The following is a 26,395-nucleotide window of genomic DNA, read 5'->3' as shown; positions in this document are numbered from 1 at the left end:
TTCATCAGCATCTGAAATATCATTTATCTGTTGTTTCAGTAGTTAATTATGAAGCTGACAGTGTTTCTACCAGATTATCTTTTATAGAGAGGGAAAAATGGAGCTGATGATTTTATGTAAACTAGTTTCTTAAGATGACTTGCAAGTAACAATACTGAAATTCCTGATGTTGCTACTGCAGTTACAATTTAAAAATAATGTGTTATAGATATATAGACAAATATATTTTATTATTAAATATTGAATCTCAAGATTCAAAATATTGAATCTTTTTATATGTGAGATATTTATCGCATAAATAAGTTAATCTCTTTTCCCAATGTTAGGTTGAGAGTTTGTTCCAGAAATATCACAGTAGGCGTAGCTCAAGGATCAAAGCTCCATCTCGTAACACCATCCAGAAGTTTGTCTCACGCATGTCAAATTCTCATACATTGTCATCATCTAGTACTTCTACATCTAGTTCAGAAAACAGGTTAGTGCTTTTCTAAAAGAATTAAAAAGCTTTGTTCTTTAGCCGTTACCCCTAGTCCCTGCTCCCATTTTTGGAGATTTATATACAATTGAATTTTATTTTGCATGGTTTAAAACAGCTTCCACTTTAAAACACGTAAAACCATTTTCTGGATGCAAAAAAAAAAAAAATCAAGTTTACATCGGTCATCCTGTTAGCAACAAGGCCATACTGAATTTACAAGACCTGTTAGAAAATGTGTTAGATGTTGATCTTTTGTAGAGAATTTGTTCCTTTTTCAAAATGAAAATCCAATCATGTTAAAGACGGGAGTACACATTAACACTCAAAAGTGATGTATTTGTGTGTGTACATGAATTCATATTCAGCATGCATGCATATGTTCACAAAAGTAGAAATACCTTATTTTTTTTTCCTGTGCAAATAATTTTGAAAGCAAGCTACATCACTTAGGAGCAACAGTCGTGTTCCTATGAATATATGCTTGAAAGTTCCAGGTAGGGATGTAAGCGACTAATTGACTAGTCAACTATCTGATAAGCAAAAGCTTATTGGATAGTCGACCTACTAGTTCACTAGTCACTTCCCCCCTGCTACCTCAATCACAAAGAGGCAGCAAAGGAGAGGAAAAAGAGGGGTGCTGAAGGGAGTCGGCTTAAAAGCCGGTTTTCCCCAGCTCCTGCTTTGTGGGATGGGGCAGATGCCCAGTGGTGGCTAACTTTGAGATGTACAAGAGTACCCGCTGGGGCTCTTGTACTTTTCAAAGTTGGAACACCAGGTGGAGCCCAGGGTCAGCTGGGGGCTCTTGTACATTTCAAAGGGGAAGCACTCTCTGCTGGCCCCGGGCTCCACGCGGCATGCCAGCTTTGAAACGTATAAGAGCCCCAGCAAGGACTCTTATACATTTCAAAATTGGCTGGGGCTGGGGCTGGGGAAGGGGGTGGGGACCGGTTTATAAGCCGCCTTCCTCAAGCACCGCCTCCTTTTCACCTCCCTTGCTGTCTCTTTGTGATAAAGGCAACAAGGGGGAGGGGGAGTGTGGGGATACAAGGTCTGGGCTAAGGGTGCAGACTTAGGTGAGGCCAGAAAAGAGGGATTCAGAGGAGATGTGTGATGGAGCAAGGAATTGAGTGTGGGAGGGGATGAGGGCTTTAGTTGGGGTGGAGCTGAGGGGTTTGGAGTACATGAGGGGCTCCAGACTGGGGTTGAGGGATTCAAAATGCAGGGGAGAAGGTTGTAGGATTCAGGCTCAGATATAGAGCTTGGGCATGGGGAGAACTCAGGGCTGGGGGGATTGGGACGCAGAAGACAATTCAGGGTATCAGGCTCTGGGAGGCAGTTTTGGGCACAGGAGGGACCTTGGGGTAGTGGTTGAGACACAGGAAAGCTTCAGGGTGCCAGATCTGGGCAGCGCTCCTCTCCAGCAGCTCCCAGCAAGTGGTGACGTGTCCCTGCTCCTTCTAAGTGGTGGCATGGCTAGGCAATTTTGTGCAAGGAATGTAAAATCCTGTTTAATTGGTTAACTGTAGTGTTAACTGGTTAGCTGATTAACGGAGGGGGAAAGGGGAGGTGCACTTCAGCCTGGCTGGAGCAGCCCTCCGCCTGATTCCTGGCCAATGGGAGCTGCAGAGCCAGAACTCGGGACAGGACAGGGACAGCATGCAGAGCCCATATAGCCATTCCTCTGCCTAGGAGCAGAAGGAGTATGTTGCCACATCCAGGGAGCCACACAAAGTCTCCTGTCCCCACACGAACTGGACTATAAACCAGACTTTCAATGAAGATTAAAAATGCTGGTTTTATAAAGTTTTCTGGTTGGCACAGGACCACATAACACAGCTTGTAATGCATCTGCATAAATTCATTTTTGAGCCATATGTACAATTATTTTAAAAAAAATCATTTTAAAATAGTTTAGTTATTTCCTTTTTCAGTGTGGCTCATTTTGTCATATGCCATATACAAGAAGCATATTTATTATATTTGCAGTGCTTAAGCTTAGTAAAGCTAATGATTCTTTGAAAAACCGTTACACATTTTTATTTTTATTGTTTAATAGATCTTGTAAAGTTGTTAGGGGGCTAAAATGATTAACATTTATTTTATTAGTCTTACATGCTTAATTTTTTAAAAATGTTTTCTGTGAATTTCGGTACATGGATTAAATAAATTAGGGTGAATGCTCCCCAGAGGATGCTTAGAAGAAAGCAAAAATGACGCTTTCGTACCTTAGTATAAAATAGAATCTTGTTAACAAATAGTCTTGGTACATTACTTTAAACTATAGTGTCCATCTGGCAACATTAATATATTTAGGCATGGTTTTAGTTTAGGTATTTAGACATCAGCATGGTTTCCTGTTGTCTTGTGTTTATGCATTTTTTCTAATTGTCAGACTATTTCATTGTAAACATATTTTTATGTATAAATACACACAAACCTGTTAAATGCATAGGGTTGTTTCCCTGAAATATTCTTCTGACAGATTAATTCCTTTAGTTAAATATATGTTTGTGAAGACTTACTGTAGGAATAACTAAATTTGATAGCTTTTTGATTAATTTCATTATGTTGTTGCATTATTTTATAATAGTGATTATTAAGCTACAGGTTAAGAGAATCCACACAGCTGTTGATATAGCAAAATGTATTGTGACTGTTTTATAGTAAAGCCATTCTGACATCATATATATAAATAGTCACTGTATTACTTCATTTCAATTTCATCATAAAAAGCTTACATAGTCTTAACGTTTACAGTACTTAATTTCAATTGATGATTTTCTATTAATTTTTTAAAGTAAAAAGTATAATATGGTTATGATCATGATGAAATTTATGTTTTTTATGATATTGTAGAATTGAACATTTTTGCTGTAAATTTACTTGTGTGGATTTTTCAGATCTGCCAAAAAAATTCTCCAATTTAAAATTTTTTAGAAAATAGGTAATTATGTAAGGTACAATGAATGTATAAATAAAATAAATGTATACAGTTTTACAGTAATAACTTAATTTACTGCTACCAGACAAATGTAGATTTTTTTTCAACTAATGCATACAATGTTATAACTAATAAGCTGTCTTTTAATGATTATAATTAAAATATATGTTTGTGCATATTTGAAAACTGTTTTATGGATGAGTAAATTTCAGCTTTTTTTATGCATTGTTGGTGTAATTTAAGTACGGTCATAAACTCTTTAGTGTCAGAGTATTGGACATTAAAGTAATTGTTTAGTGGTAGAAAACAAAATGAAACCACATCTAAAATTTAGTTGATAAAAATTTGGTGTTCTGATATGATGAAAATAGTTCTGATAAGTATATTGTTATATATGAGAATGCTATAACTATTTACACTTGCTTGATATATATAATTTGTTTTTTGAGTTTTACATGTTTGTGAAATAGTATTTGAGACCTGCTGTGATAGTCTAAAGAGCAACTTTTGAACAAATGTCTTGAGTTGTGGATGCAATCTGATGAAAAAATGCTTTGTTTCAATGTATAAGTCATTAATGATTTCTTAATTGTTCCAATCATATTTCTTTAAGTCAAGATTTTCAGAATTGTGTTTTCCTAAAGTTGTTTCTAAGTAAACGTTTAACTGTTTGACCTCCTATTTCTGAGTGCCGAGTGCTATGCACATTGATTGTAATAGAAGCTACTTCTAAAAATCATGCCACTCACTGACGCTCCTAACTCTTGGTCTTAACCTTTTAAATATAATATGAGGCTAATAGAGTATTATAACAACCAGCATTGATCATTATTGATCAATATTTATTTTAATACCTTTATTAGATTCTGATCTGTACAATTCTTCATATTGCTAATGTTTGTTTTTACAGTATGAAGGATGAAGAAGAACAGATGTGCCCAATTTGTTTGTTAGGCATGCTGGATGAAGAGAGTCTGACTGTATGTGAAGATGGCTGCAGGAATAAGTTACATCATCACTGCATGTCAATTTGTATGTCATTGTTTTATTTACATTTATTGCTGGTGACCTTAAATATGCAAACAATCTGCAATATGGCCTAACTTGAATTTCAGAAAGTGGTATTGAAACAAGAATGCATCAAAGCTTAACAGCTTTATAATAAAAATGTAGAGCAGAAAGATGAATGAAGCTATATGTTTCATTGTGTTGCTTGTGGAGAGCACAGTGAAACCCCATCAACTATTGGATATTAAGATGGAATAATACTGAGGTTAACCTAAATGAAGAAAGTTGCCTTAGAGAAGCCACATTGTTACAGTGTGGTTGAAATGTAAAATGTAATTTTAGCCATCTTGGTCCCAAGATATTAGAAAGACAAGATGAATGAGATCTTTTTTTATTACACTAACTTCTGTACCTGAACACTTCCTCAGGTCTGGGAATAGTATCCACATTGTCACTGCTAAATTAAAGGTGGAACACATTTGTTGATCTTAAAAAGTTAAATGGTCTCTTGCACCTTAAGGTGATGTGAGCCATTAACACTTTTAACTCTACAGTAACATCTTGGAGTTCAAAAGTGAATAAAAGCCTCCCGTGGTACACACTGTATGATGGATGACAGTAAAGGGAAGTGTAAAGAAAAATGTCCCTCTTGGAAGTGAAAATATTTTGTCACTGAAACGGTGTTTTTCATGATTTTTGTCACATTGTGGTGTGAAGGCTATCAGAGTTTTGAAAACTTGTCCTTCAAGGAGTTAGATTGGTATAATGAGCCATAAATCTAATATCTTTTGAGTCCATGACTTTTAGTGTCTAGTAAAAGCCATGAATTTTAGCTCCCCGGCTTGTCTTTTGAAGGAGTTCTGCAGGTTTCCTTTGAGCACCAAGAAGTCAGAGTGAGTGTTTTGTGGAAAGTTATTTGCCCATAGCCAATAGGTTGCTTTTGTCTTTTATCACTTTTGTGTGTTATTTAGGAGCATAGTGATTGGTTTCACCCACATAGTGATGGTTGGGGCATTTAGTGGACAGGCTGAGGTAACCATTTGTTGGGATATACGTATGTAGGGCCCATGGAGCTTGAAAGATGTGTGGGAGAGGCAATGGCTCATTGAAGAAGGGGAAACATGGCTGCAGGTTTTGCATCAGTTATGACTGGATCAGGTATTGCTTTGAATTGGTGTCTCCAAGTATATGTGGTGGGGAGCTTGCTCCTGATGATTACTTTGGCAAGGTTGTGGAGTTTGCAGGCAGAAGAGGGTGCTCTGGAAATATTTCCTTCGGGATATGATTCTTATGGAGTAGAATTGCAATTGTGTAATGATACATGGTATTAGATTTATGACTTTTATTATAATATCTGCAAGCCACTTAACTGCTGCCCACACAACAAAGGAGTTTTAACTGCTCACTTCACCTTAAATAGTCTTTTTCAATTAATGCTTTCTCGTTAACCATCTGTTCAACCCTGTACTTAGCTATGACTCTTTGAGTACCATTCCCAAACCTGAGGAAGAGCTCTGTGTAAGCTTGAAAGCTTCTCTTTCACTGACAGAAGTTGGTTGAATATTCCTTGATTATGTCTTTGAAGCTATATGGTATGCTGCAGACAGCTGAACTTAGCACTCCATTTATTATCCTTAGCAAGAAAAGGATATATTCTGATTTAAAGTAAATTTTACTATTTAATTTTATTTTTATAATAATACATTTGTTTTTATATTCCCATAAGTCTATAATATACTTTAGTCATCATGTTGTTTTATGGTTTCTACATTGCAGGGGCAGAAGAATGTAGAAGAAACAGAGAGCCACTTATATGCCCTCTTTGCAGATCTAAGTGGAGGTCTCATGATTTCTATAGGTAAGCATTCAGTTTTCTGAACCAACTGAATCTCACATTTCTAGACATGTAGTTAAAGTACAGAGCTTTAAAATGTTTAATATGTTCATCCACATTAAATATTTCTTTGTTTGTAGTCATGAATTGCCAAGCCCTGTGGATTCTCCTTCAATTCTCCGAGTGGTTCAACAGCAAACTCAGCAGCAGCCTACAGCTACATCACAAAGGAGAACACAAGATAGTAATTTTAATCTTACTCATTATGGGGTTCAGCAGATCCCTTCCACCTACAAAGATTTAGCTGAGCCATGGATTCAGGTAACTTTACAAAGAAAATTTCAAATTAAAACAGTTTATCGTTTTGAGGTGGGATTTCCCTGCTTTTTTATAAGGCCATCCCCGTAGTTGTTTGTACAAAACTACTTGTGCCAGGTCTTGTTTCTTCCTCCAAAGATGCCACTGTTGTTGTGCATATTGGCCAGCAGATGCTTTGGAAAGGTATTACCCCTCGTTTGATTTTAATGCAAGCACAACACAGAGCTTTGTTCTTCCTTTTACAAATTTTTTCAAAGCCCATTTTGTGAAGCATCTCCTGGTTCCTCATTTTTTAAATATAGTATGAGGAAATGATCTCCACTGGTCAAGCAAACTCCTTTGTTCAGGACCGATGAGGTCCTGAGGGTGCCAGATCAGAGAGGTTCAACCTGGACTCCAAAAATTATTCTGAACCACATTGGCTTCATAGTTGGTTGCTTGTAAAAATGAATAAATATTTCCCAAGAAACTTTTTCAACCCCCAATCTTGTCTTTTCTTTGGGATTTTTCAGATTGGAAAATATCACAACCCTGATAAATGAAAGAGCTGATGATTTTGGTCCTAATTGTTAGTGAACAGGTGTCACTTCACAAACATAATTTTCACTAATAGACATTCTTGTTGGCAGCATTAACTGTGGTGCCAAGAAATGCCATGAAAGACGAAATACTCCCTAACCTCTAAAGAGAGGACCAGCTGAAGTGTCCATCAATCAGACACTTTCAGGAAAGTTGTGTGTGGGAACTTCCAGTGTCTCAGTACCTATTCTGTGGATAGAGAGTCTTTATCAGCAGAACTGCCAATCTGAATATTAAAGCAGAAAGTATTTTCCTACTTAGTATAGGAAAGAAGCAAAGGAAACTACTCCCTGTAAAGCTCACTAACCGTTTGTAATTGGCTTTAGAATTATATATTTTTTAAATGTAATGGGGAAAGATAACTATTTTCAAAAATATAGCTAAGGATTTATTACCTTTCAAAGTATTTCATTTTGTATGACAACAGATATTGTTAGTGGATCTGCTGTCATAAAAGATTAAGATGACTTTTTCACTTTAAAACCTTTTTTGATTTTTCTTAAAATGCAGTACTTAAGCTTGTAATGCTATGTTTGCAACCAGGTCAAATGGAATATGTTTACTTTTTTAGGTATTTGGAATGGAGTTAGTTGGCTGCTTGTTTTCTAGAAACTGGAATATACGGGAGATGGCTCTTAGACGTCTTTCCCATGATGTTAGTGGTGCTCTATTACTGGCTAATGGTGAAAGCACTGGAAATTCTGGAAGCAACAGTGGAAACAACACAAGTGCTGGAGCTCTGGGAGCAGCTAGTGGATCATCTCAGACCAGTATCTCAGGAGATGTTGTAGTGGAATCCTGCTGCAGTGTGCTGTCAATGGTCTGTGCTGACCCTGTCTACAAAGTGTATGTTGCTGCTTTAGTAAGTAGTTGTTCACTTGCTATATTTTGACATTTTTGCAAAGTAACTTGGAAGCTGATTTGTAGAACTTCTTTGTGCTCACAACTCCAAGCAAAGTTGATGGGAATTATGGGTACTCATCACAGCTAAAAGTCAGACCCAATTCAGCTCTTAACATTGTCTGAGAAGATCTTCAGTAGATGTGAATTTGGCACAGCATCACTGACTTGACAAGCTGAGGATCTGGTCAGATATTTTCAGGATGTCCGATACAGTAATTTAGGGTACTATAATGTTAATACTCAGTCTGAGAAGCTGGTTGTAATTCTTACATTAATTAAGCATGTATAGTAGTTGGGAATTAATCCTTTGAACGTCAGACTGAAAAGCACTGTTTCATGTGCATTATTTAAACCTATTAGGGGTGAGAACGGGCGGGGGTGAGAGGTTAACCAGTTACCTGGTAAGCATCACCCTTATGCAGCAGCAGAGGAATAGGGAGTGGAAGTGGCAGTAGAGGGTGGGACGGGCTGCTGGCTAACCCTACCCCTCTGCTTTCGCTTCCACCCAGCATGAGCCTGCCGATTCCCATCCCATGGCGCTGGAGCAGTGGAGCAGAGTCTACCTGACCGCCACCATTTAATGTTTAACTGGTTAACTAATTAAACAGGATTTTACATCCCTATTTATAAACATTTTATAATGAGCTGAAGTGTGGCTAATTTGACTTCATATTTCTTTTTCTCCCCTCTTAGAAAACATTAAGAGCCATGCTGGTTTACACGCCTTGTCATAGTTTGGCAGAAAGGACAAAACTGCAGCAACTTCTCAAGCCAGTTGTAGAGACTATATTAGTTAAATGTGCAGATGCCAACAGGTACGGTGGTTGCTTCCCTATGTCTTCAAGTACAGATTGTACTTCCAAAGTCCAGCACTCTCTGGTCCGGCGGGAGTATGGATGCTCCTGGACCAAAGAACCTCGGAGCCTAAGGGCAGGAGGGCCAGCTGGGCTGGACATCAGGGTTAGCAGCTCGGCTGGGTGTAGCATGGGACTGGGTCTGGAACCCCACAACAGCCTCCAGGAGTTCAGGGATGAGGCTGGAGCCCCAGGGCAGGGTGGGGTCAGAGTCCCTGTGGCAACCCTCATGAGCGTGGGGCCGGGTGAGAGCCCCGTGGCAGGAACCTATGCCACCCAGGGAGCCAGCAGCCTAGCCAGATTCAGGGGGAAGGAGAGGCAGGGTTGCCTGCTGGGGCAGCCTGCCAGCAGCGGGTGATAGGCTTGGGGGCTGGTGGCAGGAGACCTCTGCTGGTCCGGCAGATTCTCTTGTTCGGAACCAGTCAGGTCCCTACGATGCTAGACCAGGGAGGTCCAAGCTGTATTCAATAATCTTTTAAAACTGCATTCAGGACTTCAATTCCATGTAGAAGCAGTGAGTGTGTAAACTTTTGGTGGCTATAGCTTAAAACGGGTATATCAGAAGTAGGTTTATAAATGTGTTATGGAAGTCTTCGGAGAAATTGTTTTGTAGTAACCAAATTACCCTGATAGAACTCTAGCTGTGCTGTAGAGTCTGAAAGTTCATGATATAATACATTTGTTCGTCTCTAAGGTGCCACAGGACTGCTCATTGTGTTTTGGAGGCAACTCAATAATTTTTCAGTATGTGCAGTACTTACTTAGCAAATGCAGCATACTTTTTTATTGACTCTACGGAGCCTATCTTTTCTTTCTGAGCAAATACTGATTTGAAATTTTGGGTGCATATTACCACCATCCTTTATCATCTTGGTTATCTGAATTGCCCTGACGTAGTGCTATTTCCTCCTCTGTAGTACTTATTCATGTAGGACTCCATATTATAATTCTAGATTATGGCTTCTGGAGTATGAACTATTTTAGCTGTTTGTGCAGTGAATAGTAAAGTTGCACCCTGATTCTTGTTAGGGACCTCCAGGCATTGCCGTAATGCAAAATAATTAATACAGTGAAACTCCATTGGTCCGGCACTCCTGATGGTCCGGCACCATCAGGAACCCGGAAGTGCTCCGGGCAGCTGGACCATTGGAGCTGCTCTGCCCCCCGGCTTCCCCGAGTCAGCCACTGCTGAAACTGACCAGCAGCTGAATTGGGGAAGCCAGGGGCAGAGCAGCTGGAGTGCTGCCGGTAGGTCCCGTAGCGCTGCTCCTCGGCGTTGCGGGACCAACCTGGCAGCACCCCAGCTGTCCCCAATTCAGCCGCCGCTGAAACTGACGAGCGGCTGACTCTGGGAAGCCCAAGGCAGAGCTGCTCTGCCCTGGACTTCCCGGAGTCAGCAGCTGGTCAGTTTCAGTGGCGGCTGACTTGGGGACGCCTGGGGCAGAGCCGAGGAGCGATACTACCAGACCAACCCGACAGCACCCCAGCTGTTCTGCCCCCAGGGTCCCCAAGTCAGCCGCTGCTGAAACTAATTTGCTAGTAAATCAATAAAACTAGCCATTGTGAGAACACCATAAATATTTGGTTCATTATAGGGATGTAAAAGAGTAGTTGAATAGTTGACTACTTGATAAGCCTAGGCTTATCAGGTAGTCAAGTTAACTACTCACATCCTCCCCTCATTTGCTGCCTCTGTATCAGAGTCACAGAGGTGGGGGTGGAAAGGGGGAAGAACAGGAGCTGGTGATGTGGGGAGCCAGCTTAAAAGGCTGTTCCTCCCAGCACAGTCTCCATGGTGCGCTGGAGGGACATGGGAGGCAGAGGTGCAGCAGTGCTGCAGCTCTACCTTATAAATGTAATAAGGGCCACCTGGCTCTTACTGCATTTAAAAGGCGGAGATGTAGCACAAGACCCAGCTCAAGCAGGGACTGAAACAGTCCCTGCTTGCTCTGGGTCCCCCACTGCTGCGGTTCTGCCTTTTAAATGTAGTAAGAGCCTCATTAATAGAGATGGAATGGTGATCCATTCCACTTACATTTTTTAGATCAATGGTTACTTTGTAATGGAATGACGTTAGAAGAAATAAGCTTTTATTTGTTTAAAGGAAAAAAAAAGGAGTATTGTTGGATTCCTAGATTTGGCCATTCATATAGGTAGGTAAGGTTGTATCAACAGATTTTTTTTTTTTTATACTAAAAGGATTCTCCCCAGTAAATATAAAAATTCAGAAATTGTTAGATTTGAATGATGTGCAACAGAGAATGGGTGGTGGTAAATTTTACAGGAGATTTTAAGACAATATATTATTCTAGGTGAGCAATACCAAAGTCTATTTAAGGTAGAGGGTTACAAATTATGTGAAATCACACTGAAATTATTCTGTCATAATTTATTAATGAAGAATATCAAATAATCTCCAGTCTATTGATAGGTCTATTCCAGATATGTTAATGATGAAACTGTTAATTAAAAATATAAACTGCAGGATTTACTTTTGATTTTCCTTTCCTTATAGCCGCACAAGTCAGCTTTCAGTTTCAACGCTGTTGGAGATGTGTAAAGGCCAAGCAGGAGAGCTAGCAGTTGGTAGAGAAATACTTAAATCTGGTAATAACAGCTCTGTTATACCTAAACAATTATAAACATATGTTTTTGACTGTAAGCAAACATTAAGAATCATTTTAGCTATATTGAAGAATGTATTGGAATTCGGTATTGTAAAGGGAACTGTGTTGCTTTGAGAACGTTCTCCTTGTTGCGGGGGAATCAATTCTGACAAAATTGTTCTGTATCTATGTACTTTACAACCATGCTGTCTTTACCTTTCAATAAATTCTGGTAGATCAAAACCTAGCTTTATAGAGTCTTGGCTGGGGATAACAGATTTAATTCTGATCTTAAACTGTTTTTCATAGGGTCCATTGGTATTGGTGGTGTTGATTACATCTTAAATTGTATTCTGGGAACTGAGACTGAACCGAACAACTGGCAAGCGCTACTTGGACGTCTTTGTCTTATAGACAGGCTTTTATTGGAATTCCCTGGAGAATTTTACCCTCACATTGTCAGTGGAGATGTTTTACAAGCTGATTCTGTAGTAGACAGGTATTTCTTTTCTTTTCTGTAACTGACTTGTTGGACAGGTCTTGAAAAATGGCTGCCAAAGTTATCTAATGCAAAGGGTTGGCTTTTGCATGCATAAATGACTATAGATAGAATTTAGACAGCTAGTTGCCAGCCTGGAAAAATTTGCCTTTCATACTAAAACCATATTCTGAAACACTCATGCAGTAATAAATACATTGGCTGTCAATGTATTTATCTATTATATATCATGCAGATTGCTTCTATATCCGCACATATGAGCATTAACTAACAGTATTTCTATATGTATACACACACATGCATATACTATATATTTATATATAATATTTGTTTATTTTTAGGTATAAGAAGCTGCTGTCCCTCTTAAATTTTGCTTTGCAGTCTATTGATAATTCCCACTCAATGGTGGGTAAATTGTCCCGGAGAGTATTTCTGAGTGCTGCAAGAATGGTTGCAAGAGTACCCCATGTGTTTGTAAAACTGTTAGAAATGTTGAGTGTGACCAACTCAACTCATTACACAAGAATGCGACGACGATTGTTGGCAATAGCAGATGAAATGGAGATTGCAGAAGCCATCCAACTAGGCATGGAAGAGGTGCATTCTGTGGAATGCAGGTGTAATGACTTTATGCAGCCTTGCGCCCCAGATAACTCGCCAGAAACAACACAAAGTAATACTCCTAACAATACTGTTCAGTTATCAGGGAAAGTTGAAAGAGGATTGGGTAATAAAAAATTGAGTGCCAGTCCAGAGGACATTTCTGAGACATTGGCTGACATTTCTTTAGGACTTCCTGTTTCAGCAGTAACCACTGAGCAACCAAAGCCAGCCATTCAAACAAAAGCCAGACCCCATAGTCAGTGTTTGAACTTTTCTCCCTCATCCAGTCACCCCCAGTCATTATTCCCAATGTCACCCTCCCCCTCAACCCCAACTGTACCAGTTGGCCTTGTAACAGATGTGTCTAAAGTCAGACAGGGATTCATTCCCTGCAAAATACCCTCAGTTTCTCCTCAAACACAACGGAAACATTCTCTACACATTGAAAGAAACTGTTCTGAAAATAAAGAATCAGAGAAACTTTCCCAAGTTTTTACCCATGCGAGGGCTGTGCCATCCAGTCACATACACAGGCCAAAGCCATCTCGACCTGCTCCAGGCGATGCAAACAGGCCAGGAGAAGCCTCAAAAACTAATATGACACTTGAGCTGAATGGTATTGTACAGTGTGACGTCAGTAGCAGTTGTAGTAATGCAGTCATACCAAGTGGAGAGACAGTGTTCACACCAGTAGAGGAGAAGAGTAGTCAATTGGATGTCAATGCAGAGCTCAATTCCAGTATTGAGGACTTACTTGAAGCCTCTATGCCTACAAGCGATGGCACGGTTACATTCAAGTCTGAAGTTGCAGTTCTTTCTCCTGAACGGGTGGAAAATGATGATACTTACAAAGATGATGTAAATCATAATCAAAAATGCAAGGAAAAGATGGAAGCTGAAGAAGAGGAGGCTTTAGCTATTGCCATGGCAATGTCAGCATCTCAAGATGCCCTACCAGTAGTTCCCCAACTACAGGTTGAAAATGGTGAAGATATCATAATTATTCAGCAGGATGTGAGTATATTGTGGTTTGGGGGTTTGTTTTTGTTTTGTAGTTCTCCAATAAGCCCATGTTTCAGTTAATTGCCATTATTTTAATGAACATGTAGTGTGTTCTCAACGGTGTACAGATACAGAGAGCAGGGCCATCCTTAGGCATACAGGGAAAGCACCACTAAATGTGGGGCACCAGGTGCTGCGTATGCCTAGTCACGGGATGTTACGCAGCCACAGCCAGCACTGGTTCCAGCAGCCCCATCTCTGAGCTCTCTGTAGGCTATGTCCAGCTGCCGGCACATTTTACCAGTTGTTTCCCCTTTCAGCAGGCTGCAGTTCTGCCCCAGAGCCTGCCCCTGCTCTGCCCTCCCCCACCAGCCTCCCTGCCTTCTCCTGCCTCTCCACAGCTCCTAACTTCTCCCTCCCATTGAGCCTTAAGTACACAATGTGGCAGAGCAGCTCCCCGTCCCCAACAAGGGGTGGAGGTTCAGGTGCTCAGGCTGCAAAGGGTAACACAAATGGTAAGGACAGCTTTGATAAGGAGGACACATTTCCTTCCCCTCGAACAGGGGTGGGGAACTTTTTTTGGGTCAGGGGCCACTGACCCACAGAAAAATCAGTCAGGGGCCGCACACAAGTGAGAAGTGGGGATAAAACCTCACTGTGGCCCCAACTGAAAAGGAGCAAGACACTCCCTCCATTATCCTTGTACACCAGAGCATAATAGGGCCCAGCCTAGTAGATTTTGTGAGCACCAGCCCCCAGAGGGGCAGCAGGGAGGCTGGAGCACCACCATTGGCACCCCAACGCTAGGGGTGAGGGCCTGATTCTCGGGGGCTGGATCCAGGCAAGAATTGGTCACTCAAGAGTTGGTGACACATTCAGTATAATATGTCAGACATACAAGATGAGTAGAGGTTAGGGTGGAAAGATTGATTTAGCTCTTACCAGCTACATGTTAATTGAAACTATGAGAACAGATGAGGTCAGTATAGGTAAAATATAGAGGGAAAGGTCACTTCCACTCAGTGCCCCTGTTTTCCTTCTGACTCTGTCTTGTAGGTTTAGATAACAAGGTCTTTGGGACAGGGACTCTTTTATATGTTGGTATATTGGCATCCAATCTCAAATGGGACTTTCTAAGTGCTGTTTAATAATAAGGTAACAGTAATGTATGAATTTGAGCCCTTTTTTCAGCTTGTGTTTAAATTTAAGATGCATTTTATTAAACACAGAATTGGTTTGAAAACAATTATTTAAAAATAGATAATTTAGGTTGTATTTCAAAAAGCCTCTTACTGGAGTATACAAGAACTGGGTTCTTGCCGTTTATAGTCAACTACAATCTCTATATACAATGACCATGTTTGGCATTAGCTATCACATGTTGTCCGGAGTAGTAATCTCAAGTTTAAGGGTGATTAAGGGAAATGCATCAACTGATAAAATTTCAGACTGTTGTCCCTAATTTACTTTAAAAGTCATAATTTTCATATAGGCACTTTAAGTTTTTAACTAGTTAATCTTAATTGAATTTGCAGACTCCAGAAACACTGCCTGGACATACCAAAGCAAAGCACCATTATAGAGAAGATGTGGAATGGCTCAAAGGTCAGCAAATAGGACTTGGAGCATTTTCATCCTGTTATCAAGCTCAAGATGTAGGGACAGGGACATTAATGGCAGTGAAACAGGTATATGTTCTACTTCAGTATTTTCTAGATGTTTAATGACTGAAAGAACATGAGGAAAGAAATTGAACAAAGGTATATTTACTTGGAGCAGATTGTAATAATATTTGCCCTTTATGACATTATCTGCAGATTCACAATGCCCTGCATTGTGAGCCATTGCTTGTTCCGCTGATTATTTTATTCTAGAATCTTGAAAATTAGAATAAGATGAAATAGAATAATAATTTAAATGGTTACCCTGGCTTATTGGTTACTGTGAACTATACATGCAAACTCCCGCTCCACTCCCAGGGAGCGGGCTGCCACCCTGCGCAGCTGGCTCTGTATCAGAGTCAGCAGCAAGGGGCAGCAGCCAGTTCCCCAGAAGTGGGGGCAGCAGGCAGGAGCCGACTTAAAAGCCAGCTTCTTCTTCCAGTGGTCCCCATGGGTGCTCCACTCTGGGTGCTGGCATGTCCTTGCGCCGGCGACAGGAGACTTTTTCTAGCAGTTTCTGCCATGCCACGCAGACGCCGCAGCGCCCTCTCATGCCGTTGGAATCTTCATTAATCTGAATTAATCTCTACATTAATCTGAATCTAACATGCCAAAATCAAGTTAACAATTAAGTAAATGCAGCTGACATTAAATTCAAAACTATTATCTAAAATAAAATGTAAATGTTTTTATGAAATAGGTGACGTATGTCAGGAACACATCATCTGAGCAGGAAGAGGTAGTCGAAGCACTGAGAGAAGAGATAAGGATGATGAGTCATCTGAACCATCCTAATATCATTCGAATGATGGGTGCTACCTGTGAGAAGAGCAACTATAATCTCTTTATTGAATGGATGGCAGGTAAATAGTATTCTATACGTAGCACAGAGGTAATGAAACTTCTGGAATAAAAAGCAAATGCCTACTTGTCTCTCTTCTAAAAAGAAAGTAATTCTCCATTTTCCGAGGTTTTCACTGTGTTAAATGATCATTACAATTTGTGTTTCCACACTAATATATTTTAATGAGTGACTGCAATTTGCACATTTAGTAATATCCTTGTAGGCATTAGTAGCCAGCACTATTTTAGGTTGCAAAACAACTCTGTCTGCAAGTGATTGTACTGGTATCTTTTCATAGTACACACTTTTTACTTGAACTTTTCCATGCTCAAGGTGAATTTTGTTAGGAAAGTTTGAGCAAAAGTCCTTTCACCTGCTCCTGAATTACAGGAGAGCATGTACATGGATGAGGGATTTCTCATGTAAAAATTCTACCCATATTTAATGAATGTGGCTAAAGCAGATGACATTTATAAGTTAGTAGTGAGAGAGTCCTTACTTTGTTTTGCTCAGGGAAAGTGGGTTTGATTTTAACACCATGGTTCTCGGACCTCATTACACCATGACTCCCTTCTGAGAATAAAAACTACTATATGATCCCAGGAGAGGAGACTGAAGCCTGAGCCCTGACACCCCAGGCGAGATGGAGGGGAACACCAAAGCTTGAGCCCCACTGCTCTCAGTATGGGGGGCTGAAGTCCAAGGGCTTCAGCCCTGGGGTCCTGAAACCTGTGCCTTGCTGCCAAAGATTGAAGCCCTTGGGCTTCAGCTTTGTTCTTTTCCCCCTGGCCCCCCATCCAGGGTAGTGGGACGCAGGTCCAATTTCAGCCCTGGTCCCCAGCAATTCAATGCCAGCCCTGGCAACCCCATTAAAACAGGATTGTGACCCACGTGGGAATTCCAGCACACAGCTTGCAAGCTGATGATTTAATAGACATGTATCTGAAAATTCTGTATTAAGAATGTGCAGTAGGAAAGGTCTTGATGCTCACTGGTGAGCACTTCATCAAGTGTACAAACCCCGTGTGCACAATTTAAGAGCACGGTTAGCTAACGAAGCTTACAGTTCTTCAAGTGATTATTCATGTCTATTCCACTTCAGATGTGTGTGCTCGCCACATGTACCAGTGCTGGAAGCTTTTCACTCAGCAGTACCCATAAGGGAGTGGCTCTGGTGATCCCTAGAGTGACGCTCCATGGCACAGTATAAGGGATGCTGTGTGCTTCTCCCACCCCCAGTTCCTTCTTGCAGCCAGTGATGATGCAATTGAATTGCCGTTCTTCAGCCTGTTTTTGCTATTCCTGTGACAGTCTATGCTTAATGTGTATTGTTCTCTCAGTAGCTTCCTTAGTTAATTGTTAGCAAGTTGGCACTGTACCAGATGGGATGTAGCCTAGGAGTAGGGCATGCCCTAGTCTTCAGGCTTCAAACAGTATCTAGAGTCCAGGTGTCCCATGCCTGTTAGTGACCTGCACAACAGCTGCCTGAGATGTTTAGGTGTGGGACGCATTAGCGAAAAGTTCTGTATTTGCAAATGCTTCAAGCCTGGAATGAAATAGGAAAGGGGCATTTGCCTCAGGGCACCCTTATTTGAGTCAGACTTGGCACTGACCCCAGCACCGGAGACCAGATCAGACTCTGCCTCGAGCATCATGACGTTGGTATGGAGTGTTCTGCTGGTGCCATCATCAGGATGACATTGTTCCCCTCTCACCGCCTCTGGTTCAAAAGATGAAGACTCTGGTGAAGAGTTGTTCCCTAACTTCCCGTAAGGGCAAAAGGAAGTCGGGAGGAGAGCCAAGACCCAGGGAGGGCAGGTCAACATCTCCATTGGGGAGTTGGGGACCAACTCGGGCAGAGCAGCCCAGCCCTCCCCCTCTCACTCTAGTGACACCAGATAGCAATGAAAGATTGTAGCACGTGGAAGCACCATCTACACTAGAGGTATTTCAGGCAGTACAAGTCATTCTGGCCTTGCCCGTGCTAGTGGCACCCACTCAGGTAGTAGCATGATTAAGGGGGAAGCCCATTTTGGGCCCTTCCCAGTTGTCTCCATCTCTGCAGTCCTGGTTCCCTCCCAAAGCACTGTCCTGCCAGTGCTCTCCAGCAAGAAGCCTTCAAGCTTCAAATAGTGGGGACAGACTTCACACACTCGCCCTTTTGTTCCCCTGACTATGGGCACAGGAGGCAGGACTGGGGGAAGTACTCGCTAGAGCCTTGATGTGGACAGGCTGAAGCTTTTGCCCTTTATCTTGGGCAGTGTGGCGGATAACCTGCTTCTCCAGGGTCTTGGCACTGCTCAGATGATTGGCATTGATGATCTTGGTCACTCCTGTGTAGGTCTCCATACTGTTGATCTTTCTGGTCACAGAGGTCTGTGGGCTATAGGACCTGATTCTCATTTTGTTCCAGTTCTGAGTCTCGTTGTCATCTCAAGCGGTGTCAGTTGTTGAGTTCCTGTTGCCAGTCTGCCAGCCTACAACACTCTCCGAGGCCCTGAGACGATACTCATTCTGCTCAGGTGGATTCTTGCAAGCATGTAGCTCTTATCGCCGGGCAGAGAGCAAAGATAGAGGTACTCCCGTTATTAGTCACCAGATGGAGCCTGAGAGACCTTCAAGGCCAATATTGAACAGGGTTCTCTGTTGTCAGGACAAGCCCTGAAAGCGCCACCCTCACCCACAATCTTGCACCCTCCAGAGTGGCTGCAGGGACAGTGAATGATGCCCTGATTTCCAAACTTCAGCTGTCCTGTCAGTTTTGGGGACTTCAGAAAGGCCATCAGCCTTAGGAACTCCCCCCTCCCACCTCCCAGCAGGTGAAAGCCCCTGAGACAGACATGGTCCCATTGCAGGAAGTCACAGCAACCCAGCAATCAATCCCGCGGAAGGGAGGGATAGAACTCATGGCACCAGCATCTTCCTCATCTTCCCCAGATAAGGCTATTACAAGTCCCTGAGCCCTGGTTCTGCGTAATAATGTGAAGGCACATCAGGAGCTCCTGAAATGGGTCACCTCCAATTTGGGGCTCCATGTTGAGGAGCTCGAGGAATCGGCATATACACTGTTTGATGTGTCCAACAGTTTGGCTTTGCCCTTGTCTGAGGATGTCATGAAAATCACTTATGCCTTTGGCATCTCTGCCACCCAACTGGAAACTACGCTGGGTTTGGCAGAGCTGTGCTGCAGTCAACACAACCATCAGCTCCCTGCTTGGAGCCACTTAATGTGGAATGGACATGAGCTATCACTCTAAGAAAGAGCAGTTACCTGTCCTTAACTGGTGGTGTTCAAGATGTGTAGCTCCATGTGCATTCCATGACCTGCCCTTCTCCCCTACTGTCAGAGTTTCTGACAAGAAGGAGCTGGAGCTGGGGGCAGGGTGGTATCCATGGAGTTGCCACTCCAGGGATCAGCAGAGCTGCTCCAATGTGGAGTACTACTGATGGGGAAAACTTTCACCATCAGTGTATGTGATGAGCAGACCTATCTAATGTGGAATGGACATGAGTAACACATTCTGTGGATTGAATAGTTTCAGATTTGCATTTTTTAAATCTCCATGTATTCTCTCCTCCCTCTCCCCACCCAAAAAATGAAACTGGGAAATTGCATGCAAAAATGGGAGCATTAAACCTTAAACACTACATGTCACATCTAAAAAAATCATGAGATGGCTGTATCAAGAAAAGACCTGTTACTCAGTTGTGCTCAAATTGGGGAGAAGTTATGTGCTATCAGGGATGCAGACCTCAGTTTGATACAGTTTAAAATACTTCATTCTCAACTGCATAGTATCAAATTCAGAGAGAATAATTTGAAAAAAAAATTATGCTAGATCTGCTTGGGATGCCAAACATTTTTATAAAACTGGAAAGATTCAAAGACCTTTTGGATTCAAGTGAGTTTTCTAAAATAGGGATTTATCATTACAAGTTAGTAGAAACATAGTTATTCAAAATCCAGATACAGAATGGTATCATAATGAGAGACAATGAGACCATGAAAGAGAAAATTGTATCTTCTTCAACAGTTATGTATCCTAGTAGGTGCACAATATTATCAGACATCTAATGTACAAACCTCAAGTGAGTATCACTGAATGTAATGGTACAGAAAACACTGTCCCGGAATACTAGGAGAATGAAAAAACTTAAGAGAAGAAGCACACTCAAATATAAAAAGACTGATTTTCATGAAAAAATAAAATATGGTGTAGGTGATGTCAGGAATGGGCCTTGCATTTTACCAACATTTGAAACCAATATTACCGCTAATCTTTTCCATTCATGTGCAGAATAACTTTTATGTGCACAGAGGAATGTGTGAATATTCACCACCACTAGAAACAAAAAACCTAGCTGTGGGCACTTTGCTAATCAACTGGACGGCGTTTGAATCTCTCCTGAGTGGCTGCACAAGCTCACAGCTTACAGGGAACAATGTTTGAGACATGCAGATATTGTCTTTAGAAAACAAAAATGATAGAAAAATTAGCTTTTTTTGTATTTTTTCTATGAAATTAAAAAATATGTAATTATTGCATATTAAATATATATAAATGATAAGAAAAAGAAAAAAGATCCACATGAACCGTAAAAAGGAAGCTTCTCTTTTAGTATCATCATTTACAATAACAATATTTTAAAATGTGCTATTCTTTAGAAAATTGAATATTTTCTAGATTACCTTCCCTCAGCAACAGACCTCACTCACTTCTACAAGGCTTTGTCCAGTTTTTCTTTTTAAAGGATATTTAAGGCAAATAGTTTTAAAATGTGTTCTGAGTTGCAGTTGGAAATAACACAACTGAGATCGGGATAGAATTATTTGTTTATGCATTTAGCATGTATTTTTGAAAAATTGAGTTAGTAGTGTTCAATAAAATCATAGAAAGTAAATTAGTCCCCTTTTTGGCAGCCAAAACTATCTAATGCTAATCATGAGTATAACTATTGGATAAAATATAAACAATTTATCTTCTAGGAGGATCAGTTGCTCATTTATTAAGTAAATATGGAGCCTTCAAAGAATCAGTTGTTATTAACTATACAGAACAATTGCTGCGTGGCCTTTCTTACCTCCATGAGAATCAGATTATCCACAGAGATGTCAAAGGTAAGAACTATGAATTGTGTTGTCTAATTATTAGAATTCAGAAAGCAATAAACGTGATTCTTTGAGGGTGGTTATTATCTGTGTCTCCATCTTATTGGAGGTGAGATTTATGCTTGATTTGCCCACTTGCATTTAGGAACCTTGAAGTTACTAAATTGAATCCAGTATAGTGCTTAGAAACATGTACCCCCTGACATGATGGAGACCAGTCCTGAAGCAAAAGGTTGATTTAGGGGTAAGCAAATTGGTTCTGCTAACATAAACTAGTCAAACCAATCTCAAATCTCTTTGAAGGTTCAAAAATATTCAGATAGATTTTTCTCTCCATTTTTTTATTATTGGGCACCAGTTTGTTTTCTAGATGTTTTGTTTGGCCCCATAGCATCTTAATATTTGAACTCTTGGTCTCATCTTAATTTTATAGGTATAAGGGATTCAGATGAACATCCACATTTTTGGTCATTATGATAAGAAAAATCTCCAAACCTATAGAATATTTTGCCTACAACTAATGTTGATATAATGTTATGTCATCTAGTTAGACTTATGTGTACTGCTGGAGAGGAGCCGGTGGTCATGGTACATGTAGGTACCAATGCCATAGGGAAGGGTAGGAGAGAGGTTTTGGAGGACAAATTTAGGCTTCTAGGAAAGAGATTGAAATCCAGGACCTCTATGATAGCATTCTCTGAAATGCTTCCAGTTCCACGCGCAAGGCCGGATAGGCAGGCAGAGCTTCAGAGTCTCAATGTGTGGATGAGATGATGGTATAGAGAGGAGGGGTTTAGTTTTATTAGGAACTGGGGCAACTTTTGGGATGGGGGAGCCTATACAGGAAGGATGGGCTCCACCTAAACCAAAATGGAACCAGACTGCTGGCACTTAACATTAAAAAGGTCGTAGAGCAGTTTTTAAACTAAGGGCTGGGGGAAAGCCGATGGGTGCAGAGGAGCATATGGATTGGACAGAGACATCTCTTAGAGGAGGGTCTATTAATGGAGATGCTCTATGTTCTAGTCAGGAGGAGAGGATGGAAGTATGGGTTGGATTAGATGAAACACAATCAAATGAAAAAGAGTCTAATGAAAAAGAGTCTCAGGAAATGGCAGACAGATAAATAGTGACAACTTTTTACAGTGGTTATACACAAAATGCTAGAAGTCCAAATAATAAAATAGGTGAACTAGAGAGCCTTGTTTTAAAGGAGGATATTGATATAATAGGCATCGTGGAAACTTGGTCGAATGAGGACAATCAATGGGATACAGTCATACCAGGGTACAAAATATATCAGAAGGATAGAACAGGTCGTGCTGGTGGGGGAGTGGCACTATAAATGAAAGAAAATGTAGAATCAAATGACATAAAAATGTTAAATGACCCTAAATGTTCCATAGAATCTCTATGGATAGTAATTCCATGCTCCAATAATCAGAATATAGCATTAGGGATATATTACTGACCACCTGATCAGGACAGTGATAGTGACTATGAAATGCTAAGGGAGATCTGGGAGGCTATCAAAATAAAAAACTCCATAATAGTGTGGGATTTCAACTATCCCCATATTGACTAGGTACACGTCACCTCAGGATGGGATGCAGAGATAAAATTTCTTGCTACTTTAAATCATTGCTTCTTGGAGCAGCTGGTTCTGGAACCCACAAGGGGAGAGGCTATTCTTGATTTAGTGCTAAGTGGAGCACAGGATCTGGTTCAAGAGGTAAATATAACTGGACCGCTTGGAAATAGTAACCATAATGTAATAAAACGTAACATCCCAGTGGTGGGGAAAAATATGTCAGCAGCCCAACACTATAGATTTAATTTCAGAAAGGGAAACTACACAAACATGAGGAAGATAGTTAAACATACATTAAAAGGTACAGTGACAAAAGTAAAATCTCTGCAAGCTGCATACAAACCTCTCCAAGACACCATAACATAGGCCCAACTTAAATGTATACCCCAAATTTTAAAACATAGTAAGAGAACCAAAAGAATGCCACCGTGGCTTAACAACCAAGTAAAAGAAGCAGTGACCAATAAAAAGACATCTTTTAAAAAGTGGAAGTCACTCCTAGTGAAGAAAATAGAAAGGAGCATAAACTTTGCTAAATTAAGTGTAACAAATATAATAAGAAAAGCCAAAAAAGAGTTTGAAGAGCAGCTAGCTAAAAACTTAAAGTAATAGCAAAATAGTTTTTAAGTACATCGGAAGCAGGAAGCCGGCTAAATAACCAGTGGGGCCCTTGGATGATCGAGATGCTAAAGGAGCCCTCAAAGATAATAAAGTCATTGCAAAGAAGATAAATTAATTCTTTGCTTCTGTCATCACGGCTGAGGATATTGGGGAGATTCCCAAACCTGAGTCATTTTTTTAGGTGACAAATCTGAGGAACTGTCCCAAATTGAGGTGTCATTAGAGGAAGTTGTGGAACAAATTGATAAACTTAACAGTAAAAAGTCACTGGGATCAGATAGCATTCACCCAAGAGTTCTAAAAGAACTCAAATGGGAAATTGTGGAACTATTAACTGTTGTTTGTAACCTATCCTTTATATCAGCTTCCGTACCTAATGACTGGAAGATAGTTAACATGACGCCAATATTTAAAAAGGGCTCTTGAGGTGATCCTGGTAATTACAGACCGATAAGTCTAACGTCAGTACCAGGCAAATTAGTTGAAACCATAGTAAAGAATAAAATCGTCGGACATATAGATTAAAATAATTTTGGGGGGAAAGTCAACATGGTTTCTGTAAAGGGAAATCATGCCTTATTAATCTGCTAGAGTTCTCTGACGGGGTCAACAAATATGTGGACAAAGGGGATCCAGTGGATATAGTATACTTAGATTTCCAGAAAGCCTTTGACAGGGTCCCTCATCAAAGGCTTTTATGCAAAGTAAGTTATCATGGGATAAGAGGGAAGGTCTTTTCGTGGATTGATAATTGGTTAAAAGACAGGAAACAAAGGGTAGGAATACATGGTAAGTTTTCCGAATGGAGAGAGGTAACTAGTGGTGTTCCCCAAGGGTCTGTCCTGGGACCAATCCTATTCAACTTATTTATAAATGATCTAGACAAAGGGGTAAACAGTGAGGTGGCAAAATTTGTTCAGGATAGTTAAGACCAAAGCAGACTGTGAAGAGCTTCAAAAAGATCTCACGAAACTAAGTGATTGGGCAACAAAATGGCAAATTAATTTTAATGTTGATAAACGTAAAGTAATGCACATTGGAAAAAATAATCCCAACTATACGTACAATATAATGGGGGACTAATTTAGCCACAACTACTCAAGAGAGAGATCTTGGAGTCATTGTGGATAGTTCTCTGAAAACGTCGGCTCAGGCTATGTCTACACTGTAGGAATTTGTCGGCAGAGGCAATGCAAATGAAGTGCTCACTAGCATTTATTGCACTTGGAAAAGGTTCGGAAAAGGTTCAGAAAAGGGTAACAAAAATTATTAGAGTTTTGGAACAGGTCCCATATGAAGAAAGATTAAAAAGATTTAGATTTTTCAGCTTAGAAAAGAGGCGACTAAGGGGAGATATGATAGAGGTCTATAAAATCATGACTGATGTGGAAAAAGTGAATTAGGAAAATTATTTACATAGTCCCACAATATAAGAACTGGGGGTCACCAAATGAAATTATAGACAGTAGGCTTAAAACAAACAAAGACGTTTTTCTTCACTCAGCGCATAGTCAGTCTGTGGAACTCCTTGCCAGAGGATGTGGTGAAGGTTAGGACTTTAACAGGGTTCAAAAAAGAGATAGGTATATTCATGGAGGTTAGGTCCATCAATGGCAATTAGCCAGGATGGGTAGAGATGGTGTTTCTAGTCTCTGTTTCTCTGGAGGTGGGTGACGGAGCAGGATTACATGAGGATTACATGTTGTATCCGCTCCCTGTGGGGCATCGGGTATTGGCCATTGTTGGCAGACAGGTTACTGGGCTGGATGGACCATTGGTCTGACCCAGTATGGCTATTCTTATGTTCTAATGGTACAGGCTTACTTCTGGCAGTTTATATTCACGCTTTGGGCTCGTCTAGACTACACTAAAGTGTAGAAAGAGGATATGCAAATTCCGTGGGAATTTGCATATCTTCTTCTACTGTCACTTTCGAAAGTGGAGCTTTCAAAAGTGAAAGTAGTTTGGATGCGGCTTTGTCGGCGAACTTCCCCGCCCCTTTTTCAAAAAGCTGCATAAACCTCATTTGGCTTGTGAGAAGCCTCGTTTGGCTTCAAAAGTGAGATTGGAAGATGATATGCAGATTGAAAGAAGATAACATAATTTGCATATCCTCTGTCGACACTTTAGCGTAGTCTAGATGAGCCCTTTGAGAATGACAACAAATTTCAAGAGAATGCTTTCTTTGCCTCCTCCCCTTAACCTGGAGTTATTTTCAAGTGGACATGAGAAACTTACATTCAGATAGAAGGATGTGAAATTTATAGGTCTCATATGGATAGCTGTATTATGCCTTCACTAAATTCTAGACAGCACCATCTTCCAGGGCTCTATTCCATTTCCTACTCTTAGTTACTGCATTTATTCTGAGGCCTAATACTGCTTTTCTAAATTGTTTTAGATATTCTCAGGCCACTGTGTATAAGGTTATCTAAGCATAATGAAGACAGATCACCATTATTAGACCGTTTTATGAAGTATTCTGCTTCTTATCTCCTTGATTTCACAGATTTGTCAGATCCGTTGTACTTTTTTAATACCAATAAGTATTTCATCATATTTTTGTTTTTGACAAAAAGCCAACTAGCAGTGTTTTTGTTATGCTGTTGACAGGTGCCAATTTGCTAATTGACAGCACAGGTCATAGATTAAGAATTGCTGATTTTGGAGCTGCAGCCAGGTTGGCGTCAAAGGGAACTGGTGCTGGAGAGTTTCAGGGACAGTTGCTAGGAACTATTGCATTTATGGCACCAGAGGTAAGAAGTTACTTTGGAATTTGGGGACTGGTGGGTGGACAGATGTTTGTTAGAGCTTTGTGCAAATCGTTCAGCCAAATGATAACATAAAACTCTTTGAAACAGTATCCATAAGTGAAGCAATCCTTAATGTAATATCTGCATAAAAAAATTGGTATTCTGTAAAAGAATCATGTTTTGTTGCTGT

The 26,395-nt window shown here is 40.5% G+C and overlaps 1 protein-coding gene across 2 annotated transcripts in view; it reads left to right on the top strand.

Annotated features, from left to right (window-relative positions):
- The window catches only part of MAP3K1 (mitogen-activated protein kinase kinase kinase 1), a 94,859-nt gene that overhangs the window by 60,832 nt on the left and 7,632 nt on the right, over positions 1–26,395 (top strand). For both annotated transcript variants that reach the window (XM_075932433.2, XM_075932431.2), the window contains exons 6-18: positions 327–475; positions 4,330–4,451; positions 6,204–6,285; positions 6,402–6,582; positions 7,730–8,020; positions 8,755–8,876; positions 11,431–11,522; positions 11,831–12,020; positions 12,362–13,637; positions 15,161–15,313; positions 15,987–16,149; positions 21,118–21,249; positions 26,066–26,208. In XM_075932433.2, coding sequence (XP_075788548.2) covers positions 327–475; positions 4,330–4,451; positions 6,204–6,285; positions 6,402–6,582; positions 7,730–8,020; positions 8,755–8,876; positions 11,431–11,522; positions 11,831–12,020; positions 12,362–13,637; positions 15,161–15,313; positions 15,987–16,149; positions 21,118–21,249; positions 26,066–26,208 — 3,096 coding nt within the window. The remainder of the gene's footprint in view (positions 1–326; positions 476–4,329; positions 4,452–6,203; positions 6,286–6,401; positions 6,583–7,729; positions 8,021–8,754; positions 8,877–11,430; positions 11,523–11,830; positions 12,021–12,361; positions 13,638–15,160; positions 15,314–15,986; positions 16,150–21,117; positions 21,250–26,065; positions 26,209–26,395) is intronic.

Source organism: Pelodiscus sinensis, chromosome 6 (assembly GCF_052426305.1).
Source record: "Pelodiscus sinensis isolate ZL-2025 chromosome 6, ASM5242630v1, whole genome shotgun sequence".
In the NCBI taxonomy this organism is placed as follows: Eukaryota; Metazoa; Chordata; order Testudines; family Trionychidae; genus Pelodiscus; species Pelodiscus sinensis.
Note: the sequence above shows the minus strand (reverse complement) of the source record. Positions and strands in the feature narration are given on the sequence as shown.